At 35.2% G+C, this 10000-nt stretch overlaps 1 protein-coding gene across 2 annotated transcripts in view; it reads right to left on the bottom strand.

The window, feature by feature from the left end:
- The window catches only part of LOC137648994 (venom carboxylesterase-6-like), a 139535-nt gene that overhangs the window by 17210 nt on the left and 112325 nt on the right, over window positions 1-10000 (bottom strand). For both annotated transcript variants that reach the window (XM_068382146.1, XM_068382145.1), the window contains exons 6-7: window positions 9073-9266; window positions 3740-3890 (exon numbers count right to left, since the gene is read on the bottom strand). In XM_068382146.1, coding sequence (XP_068238247.1) covers window positions 3740-3890; window positions 9073-9266 — 345 coding nt within the window. The remainder of the gene's footprint in view (window positions 1-3739; window positions 3891-9072; window positions 9267-10000) is intronic.

Genomic DNA, 10000 nt, shown 5'->3' with positions numbered 1-10000 from the left:
GTTCTCACATCATGAATAACCCCTCCTTTAAACCTAAGGCTTTGTTCTCACATCATGAATAACCCCTCCTTTAAAATTAAGGCTTTGTTCTCACATCATGAATAACCCTTCCTTTAAATCTAAGGCTTTGATCTCACATCATGAATAACCCCTCCTTTAAACCTAAGGCTTTGATCTCACATCATGAATAACCCCTCCTTTAAACCTAAGGCTTTGATCTCACATCATGAATAACCCTTCCTTTACACCTAAGGCTTTGATCTCACATCATGAATAACCCCTCCTTTAAACCTAAGGCTTTGTTCTCACATCATGAATAACCCTTCCTTTAAACCTAAGGCTTTGATCTCACATCATGAATAACCCCTCCTTTAAACCTAAGGCTTTGTTCTCACATCATGAATAACCCCTCCTTTAAACTTAAGGCTTTGTTCTCACATCATGAATAACCCTTCCTTTAAACCTAAGGCTTTGATCTCACACCATGAATAACCCCTCCTTTAAACCTAAGGCTTTGTTCTCACATCATGAATAACCCTTCCTTTAAACCTAAGGCTTTGATCTCACATCATGAATAACCCCTCCTTTAAACCTAAGGCTTTGTTCTCACATCATGAATAACCCCTCCTTTAAACTTAAGGCTTTGTTCTCACATCATGAATAACCCCTCCTTTAAACTTAAGGCTTTGTTCTCACATTATGAATAACCCCTCCTTTAAACCTAAGGCTTTGTTCTCACATCATGAATAACCCCTCCTTTAAACTTAAGGCTTTGTTCTCACATCATGAATAACCCCTCCTTTAAACTTAAGGCTTTGTTCTCACATTATGAATAACCCCTCCTTTAAACCTAAGGCTTTGTTCTCACATCATGAATAACCCCCCCCCCCTTTAAACCCAAGGCTTTGTTCTCACATCATGAATAACCCCTCCTTTAAACCTAAGGCTTTGTTCTCACATCATGAATAACCCCTCCTTTAAACCTAAGGCTTTGTTCTCACATCATGAATAACCCCTCCTTTAAACCTAAGGCTTTGTTCTCACATCATGAATAACAATACACGAACAAAAATCCGGATCAAAATAAGAATTAATCTATGGAAGAATGGCATATCCATGTCTTCAAAATATGCTGTCAACTTTGCCTTAGAATATGGAGGGAGCCATGAAACTATTATAATAACCGTACCTGAAGTTTTATAAGGTTTGAATAAACTTTTGAGAAAGGGGGAAGAATATATAGATAGAAGTAGGTGATAAGGATTTCATGAAATGGGGGGAGGGGAAATGTGACTCCCTTGAGGACAATAAGGATTTCATGAAATGGGGGGAGGGGAAGTGTGACTCACTTGAGGACAATAAGGATTTCATAAAATGGGGGGAGGGGAAGTGGGACTCACTTGAGGACAATAAGGATTTCATGAAATGGGGGGGGGGGGGAAGTGTGACTCACTTGAGGACAATAAGGATTTCATGAAATGGGGGGAGGGGAAGTGTGACTCACTTGAGGACAATAAGGATTTCATGAAATGGGGGGAGGGGAAGTGTGACTCACTTGAGGACAATAAGGATTTCATGAAATGGGGGGAGGGGAAGTGTGACTCACTTGAGGACAATAAGGATTTCATGAAATGGGGGGAGGGGAAGTGGGACTCACTTGAGGACAATAAGGATTTCATGAAATGGGGGGGGGGGAGTGTGACTTGCTTGAGGACAATAAGGATTTCATGAAATGGGGGGAGGGGAAGTGTGACTCACTTGAGGACAATAAGGATTTCATGAAATGGGGGAAGGGGTGTGTGACTCACTTGAGGACAATAAGGATTTCATAAAATGGGGGGAGGGGAAGTGGGACTCACTTGAGGACAATAAGGATTTCATGAAATGGGGGGGGGGGAGGGGAAGTGTGACTCACTTGAGGACAATAAGGATTTCATGAAATGGGGGGAGGGGAAGTGTGACTCACTTGAGGACAATAAGGATTTCATGAAATGGGGGGAGGGGAAGTGTGACTCACTTGAGGACAATAAGGATTTCATGAAATGGGGGGAGGGGAAGTGTGACTCACTTGAGGACAATAAGGATTTCATGAAATGGGGGGAGGGGAAGTGTGACTCACTTGAGGACAATAAGGATTTCATGAAATGGGGGGAGGGGAAGTGTGACTCACTTGAGGACAATAAGGATTTCATGAAATGGGGGGAGGGGAAGTGCGACTCGCTTGAGGACAATAAGGATTTCATGAAATGGGGGGGGGGGAGTGTGACTTGCTTGAGGACAATAAGGATTTCATGAAATGGGGGGAGGGGAAGTGTGACTCACTTGAGGACAATAAGGATTTCATGAAATGGGGGAAGGGGTGTGTGACTCACTTGAGGACAATAAGGATTTCATGAAATGGGGTGAGGAGAAGTGTGACTCACTTGAGGACAATAAGGATTTCATGAAATGGGGGGGGGGGAGGGGAAGTGTGACTCACTTGAGGACAATAAGGATTTCATGAAATGGGGGGGGGGGGAGTGTGACTCACTTGAGGACAAGAGGAATATGGGGAGATTGGGATACTTAAAAAAAAAAAAAACCTTAATAGGATATGTTACTTTATAAATGATAGGATTTGCCTATAATTGATTACACCAGATATCCTGATTATAATTACTTTATAACACTTACCAAAATTACTCAATCGAAGGCAATTACTCCTTAAATGACAACCACCGTGTTTAGTTGAAAATGATAAATGAGCAAAAGTATTGATTTTTGTATAGCAAAGTTGGATTTGGAAGATGAAATGGTAAACAAAGTAGCTATATGTGATTACAAAGTTAGATTTTAGAGGCCGGAATCATAATTACGTGATTACAAAGTTAGATTTTAGAGGCCGGAATCATAATTACGTGATTACAAAGTTAGATTTTAGAGGCCGGAATCATAATTACGTGATTACAAAGTTAGATTTTAGAGGCCGGAATCATAATTACGTGATTACAAAGTTAGATTTTAGAGGCCGGAATCATAATTACGTGATTACAAAGTTAGATTTTAGAGGCCGGAATCATAATTACGTGATTACAAAGTTAGATTTTAGAGGCCGGAATCATAATTACGTGATTACAAAGTTAGATTTTAGAGGCCGGAATCATAATTACGTGATTACAAAGTTAGATTTTAGAGGCCGGAATCATGATTACGTGATTACAAAGTTAGATTTTAGAGGCCGGAATCATGATTACGTGATTACAAAGTTAGATTTTAGAGGCCGGAATCATGATTACGTGATTACAAAGTTAGATTTTAGAGGCCGGAATCATAATTACGTGATTACAAAGTTAGATTTTAGAGGCCGGAATCATAATTACGTGATTACAAAGTTAGATTTTAGAGGCCGGAATCATGATTACGTGATTACAAAGTTAGATTTTAGAGGCCGGAATCATGATTACGTGATTACAAAGTTAGATATTAGAGGCCGGAATCATGATTACGTGATTACAAAGTTAGATTTTAGAGGCCGGAATCATAATTGCGTGATTACAAAGTTAGATTTTAGAGGCCGGAATCATAATATCTGGTGGTTGTAAGTGTTCAAATTAATTGCTTTGAAATTATATGTGAAGTGTACAACTTAAGAATAGGAAGTTAATTAAAAAAGGTTGGGCTCAAACTAATTGCTTTGAAATTATATGTGAAACGTACAACTTAAGAATAGGAAGTTAATTTAAAAAAAGGTTGTATTTACGTAGTGAAAATATTGCTCCTTCATCAGCTGTGACTCCAGTTATGAGATTGACTTTGTTATAACGTCCTTCTCGGATTAGTCGAACAGGATGGTCGGGCAGATAATCTCCATCCACTCTGGGCGAAGCCATCAAAGGAAAGACGAACCACTTCTGGAAGTACGAGGAAAGGATTATTATTATTATTATTATTATTATTTGTATTATTATTATTGTTATTATTATCATTATTTGTATTATTATTATTAATACCTTTATTATTATTATTATTATTGTTATTATTATTATTATTATTATTATTATTATTATTATTATTATTATTATTGCCCTTGGAGGCAATCTGATTGTTACTTTTTACTATCCAAATGGCATTACTGGTTGCATAAGCAAAACGCTGCTACCCCTTTCACCCCCAAAGGACGTACCGGTACGTTCTTGCAAAACACTGTTAATTACATGTTTTTGCATATTTTTGATAATTATTATGAGAAACTTCAGGCATTTTCCAAAAGATTGAGATCAACATAACCTCTCTATGACAAAAATTAAGGCTGTTAGAGCAATTTAAAAAGAATATAATGATTTTACATATTTTTGATAATTTTATGAGAAACTTCAGGCATTTTCCAAAAGATTGAGACCAACCTGACTTCTCTAGGACAAAAATTAAGCCTGTCAGAGCAATTTAAAAAGAATATATATATATATATATATATATATATATATATATATATATATATATATATATATATATATATATATATATATATATATATAGTAAAATGTGCTCGAAATTTAACCTTATGGTGGGGGTAAAAGGGGTAGCTACAAGGGAGGGCCCCTTCAAGGAAAAGCTTCAAGGAAACAGGTCAGAAAATTATTTTGTGATTATCATCATATTGAAACCATTGCTAATCATTTTTAATGCTACCATAACTTGGCACAGTGAGATATCATGTTATAAATCATGATTGTATTATTCTTATTTGAACTTTAGGTTTCAAGAACTTGAGGAATTTTGAAGATGCCGCTTCGAAATCTTTTTGGTGATACTGCTATAACTCAGCTCGAGTTCGAGTTCATCCGGGCTAGATTTTCATCTCTCCAGTATTTGAATTATTAGGAATATTTTAAAGTAATATATGACAATTTTATTTACTCCAGAACTTCAATTCATATAAATAAAAAATTGAAAATTAAACTTCGAAATTTTCAGAATATTACGATCATGATAGGTAACTAAAGTTTGAAATTGCCAGTTTTTGTGCATGCATTAGTAACCCTCTCACCAGTACACTTATATAAGTTGGTGGATGTCCAAGTGTTTGAGGGAGATTTCCTTTTCACCCATTTCTGGACGACAGGTGTTTGGGAGCGCAAAACCGGTCAAATATTCAACCATACCTGTAGTTGAATATTTGATCGGTTCCACACCCACAGACACCTGCCGTCCAGAAATGGGTTAAATGGAAATCTCTCTCAAACACCTGGACATTATTATTATTATTATTATTATTATTATTTGCTAAGCTACAACTCTAGTTGGAAACGCAAGATGCTATAAGCCCAGAGGCCCCAACAGGGAAAATAGCCCAGTGAGGAAAGGAAACAAGGAAAAATAAAATATTTTAAGAACGGTAACAACATTAGAATAAATATTTCCTATATAACTATAAAAACTTTAACATAAGAGGAAGAGAAATTCGATAGAATAGTGTGCCGGAGTGTACCCTCAAGCAAGAGAACTCTGACCCTAGACAGTGGAAGACCAGGGTACAGAGGCTATGGCACTACCCAAGACTAGAGAACAATGGTTTGATTTTAGAGTGTCCTTCTCCTAGAAGCACTTAAAACTGGTCCAGCAAAACCGAGTAAATAGATTAATCTAAATATTTTCGTCAATGTATCTTTCAATATCAGTGTTATAGATAAGAGATTTAAGTTTCAAAAAAGTTTTAACCGAATAGCATATGCCATAATTTTTTCTTTGAAATTTTGTTCAAAATTTAAATGGCGTTTTTCGAATGTAGCTATTTATGATGTACTTGATATTCGTTACAATGAATAGCATTATGTACAGGCGAGACAAAAAGAGAAAAAGTAATCAAATTCAAAATGTTGTGAGAATTCAATTTCTAACTACTGTACTTCGTTTCGTTATTTTTGTTTTATTTGGATGTTACCAAGAAGGATGAATTAACTTGTATGGAATTATTCTTGTTTAGAAACAGCAAAGTACATAACAAAAGAATTTCTAGACTATGTATTTTGATTTTGATTTATGTTTATTTATTTATTTTTGTAAACACGAATTAATATCTATATTTTGTTATATTTTTGTTATATTTTTGTAAATAGAATAATTACACAAAAATGTAATTGTATTTTTATAATAAAAGATAAAAAAAAAGAAACAGCAGATTTGGTAAACTCCGCTTAGCTTTTCATTAATAATGAGTGTAGTTGAGATTTGGTACTTTGAGTGAACTTTCATCGTAAATTAGGTAATCAAAATCCAGCTTCACCTTTCTTTTCCTGATTCTTAATTTAACATTTGATGAAATTGTTTTTTAGTATGTTGAAAAATTGTCGAAATATACTAGAATATTTTGACTTTTAACTTTCTGATTTATTGTCTGTATCCAAAGAAGATATTTGAGAGTTTTTGATGTAATGTCTTTGTTGCATTTAATTGCTTTAGAACTGGTTTAGCCATAGGTTTGGCGTCAACATTAATGTATATTGCTCCATTCATTAACAGTTGCACGTTTAAGGAAATACTTAGAACCTTTTCCATTATAATGTCTTTTCGTTAATATTGAACAATTACACTGCTATTGCGTACGTTGGGCTTGCTTATACAAGTAGGAATTTATAAATCGAGAGTGACAAGAAAGGCACAAAAGTCTTCTCAAATTTGAAATTACATTGGTCAACTATCTCTGGAACAGGGTTTGCAAGAGTTTACAGTGAAGAATTAATATTACTTTGTAGCAATAAGGTAACTTAGAATTGGGGAAGTGTATGGGTTGGCCAGGGCACCAACCACCCGTTGAGATACTACCGCTAGAGAGTTATTGGGTCCATTGACTGGCCAGACATGACTACATTGGATCCCACTATCTGGTTACGGGTCATTTTGTTTTTGCCTACACATACATCGAATAGTCTGGCCTATTCTTTCCACATTCTTCTCAGTCCTCAAACACTTGACAACACTGGGAATACCAAACATTTTTCTTTGCACAAGGGGTTAACTATTGCAATGTCATTGTTCAGTGGCTACTTTCCTCTTGGTAAGGGTAGAAGACTCATTGGCTATGGTAAGCAGCTCTTCTTGGAGAAGGACACTCCAAAATCAAACCATTGTTCTCTAGTCTTGGGTAGTGCCATAGCCTCTGTACCATGGCCTTCCGCTGTCTTGGATTAGAGTTCTCTTGCTTGAGGGTACACTTGAGCATGTTTTATATTATTTCTCTTCCTCTGGTTTGTTTTGAAGCTTTTATAGTTTATATAGAAAAATTTAGTTTAATGTTGTTACTGTTCTTATAATATTTTATTTCGATTTTTTATCACTTCTCTTGTAGCTTATCTGTTTCCTTATTTCCTTTCCTCAATGAGCTATTTTTTTCTGTTGGAGCCCTTGGGCTTATAACATCTTGCTTTTCCAACTAGGGTTGTAGCATGTCTTATAATATTAATGATAATAATAACTCGTTAAGGAACCAATGAGGGATCCTTCTCGGAGCTATATACTTTTCCCATTTTTAAACAATTGAGAGTTTAGCAAACTTTGCATTCTTAAAGAGTGTTTAGCAAACTTTGCATTCTTAAAGAGAGTTTAGCAAACTTTGCATTCTTAAAGAGAGTTTAACAAACTTTGCATTCTTAAAGAGAGTTTAGCAAACTTTGCGTTCTTAAAGAGTGTTTAGCAAACTTTGCATTCTTAAAGAGAGTTTAGCAAACTTTGCGTTCTTAAAGAGTGTTTAGCAAACTTTGCATTCTTAAAGAGAGTTTAGCAAACTTTGCGTTCTTAAAGAGAGTTTAGCAAACTTTGCATTCTTAAAGAGAGTTTAGCAAACTTTGCATTCTTAAAGAGTGTTTAGCAAACTTTGCATTCTTAAAGAGAGTTTAGCAAACTTTGCATTCTTAAAGAGAGTTTAGCAAACTTTGCATTCTTAAAGAGAGTTTAGCAAACTTTGCATTCTTAAAGAGAGTTTAGCAAACTTTGCATTCTTAAAGAGAGTTTAGCAAACTTTGCATTCTTAAAGAGTGTTTAGCAAACTTTGCATTCTTAAAGAGAGTTTAGCAAACTTTGCATTCTTAAAGAGAGTTTAGCAAACTTTGCATTCTTAAAGAGAGTTTAGCAAACTTTGCATTCTTAAAGAGTGTTTAGCAAACTTTGCATTCTTAAAGAGAGTTTAGCAAACTTTGCATTCTTAAAGAGTGTTTAGCAAACTTTGCATTCTTAAAGAGAGTTTAGCAAACTTTGCATTCTTAAAGAGTGTTTAGCAAACTTTGCATTCTTAAAGAGAGTTTAGCAAACTTTGCATTCTTAAAGAGAGTTTAGCAAACTTTGCATTCTTAAAGAGAGTTTAGCAAACTTTGCATTCTTAAAGAGAGTTTAGCAAACTTTGCATTCTTAAAGAGAGTTTAGCAAACTTTGCATTCTTAAAGAGAGTTTAGCAAACTTTGCATTCTTAAAGAGAGTTTAGCAAACTTTGCATTCTTAAAGAGAGTTTAGCAAACTTTGCATTCTTAAAGAGAGTTTAGCAAACTTTGCATTCTGAAATTATTTGAATATCCTCAAAACAGTAGCAAGCAGTAGATCATTGTCGTCTGCAGTTGATGGATCTAAGGATTGGGCAGTTTCTCAAAAGGACAGTTAGCTATAGTACCATTTGACATATTTGCAGAAAATTTTGGAGAAATCTTTATTAAACAGAAATCTTAACCCTTTTACCCCCAAGCTATTTGGAACTTTCCAACCTTTAACCCCCAGGCATTTTGTTTTTCAAGCACATTTTGCAATATATTGTTTTTTTAAATTGCTCTAACAGCCTTAATTTTCGTCATAGAGAGGTCAGGTTGGTCTCATTCTTTTGGAAAATGCTTGAAGTTTCTCATAAAGTTATCAAAAAAAATGTAAATAGCGGTTTTTTGCAAGGACGTACCAGTACGTCCATGGGGGTAAAGGGATGAATTTTGTGAAACGTACCAGTACGTCCATGGGGGTAAAGGGATGAATTTTGTGAAACGTACCAGTATGTCCTTTGGAGGTAAAAGGGTTAATATTTAAAAGGGATTAAATAACACAATAAAAAAGCGAACTTACCGTCAAGTCTTGCACGGCTACAGCGATCTGATTGGCGTCGACCGACTGCAAACATTTTAGAAATGCTTGACTTCCTTCATCTATACTACACCCTACAAGGTCTCCAACTTCTCTTGCATACTTGGCGTGTTTCTTTTCGAAAGACCAGGGGCACAGGGCGTTCCCAGAATGCATAATAGCCCCGTTGAATAGCCCTGTGGAAGAGGAAATTCGTCCCATTAAATACGATACACCGACAGGGTTACCAGATTATTTCCACTGGATTATCGTACATGAACCTTAAAATTATCGTTTTTTAACCAAAGTTATCGTACACAATTTCAACATGATTATTACGGAGTAACATATATAACTTATTTCAAGGTATTTTAGTATAATTCTTTAATCAAACACACACACACACATTTGTATATACCTAAGGTATGTATCGTACATCGTCCTGGACCTAAAATAATGTACATGTACGATAATTATCGTACATGTACGATTATTTTGGGTCCAGAACGATACATACCTTGGGTATATACAATGTATGTGTGTGTTTTTGATTAAACAATTATACTAAAATACCTTGAAATAAACTATATATGTTACTCCATAATCTTGTTCAAAGTGTGTACGATAATTTTGGTTTAAAAAACGATAATTTTAAGGTTCATGTATGATAATCCAGTGGAAATAATCTGGTAACCCTGGATACACGTCTGTTGGTCGTGGGCAGGGTTGCCAGATTATTCGACTGGATTATCGTACTTGAGCCTTAAAATTGTCGTTTTTCAACCAAAATTATCGTACACAGTTTCAAAATAATTATTTACGAGTTACATGATTGACTTATTTCAAAATATTTTAGTATAATTGTTTAATCAAACACACACACATATGTATATACATAAGGTATGTATCGTACATCGTACTAGACCTAAAA

The sequence above is a fragment of the Palaemon carinicauda genome, chromosome 1 (assembly GCF_036898095.1).
Source record: "Palaemon carinicauda isolate YSFRI2023 chromosome 1, ASM3689809v2, whole genome shotgun sequence".
NCBI classification, from domain to species: domain Eukaryota; kingdom Metazoa; phylum Arthropoda; class Malacostraca; order Decapoda; family Palaemonidae; genus Palaemon; species Palaemon carinicauda.
The sequence above is the reverse complement of the archived record's forward strand: the minus strand, read 5'-3'. Positions and strand labels throughout refer to the sequence as shown.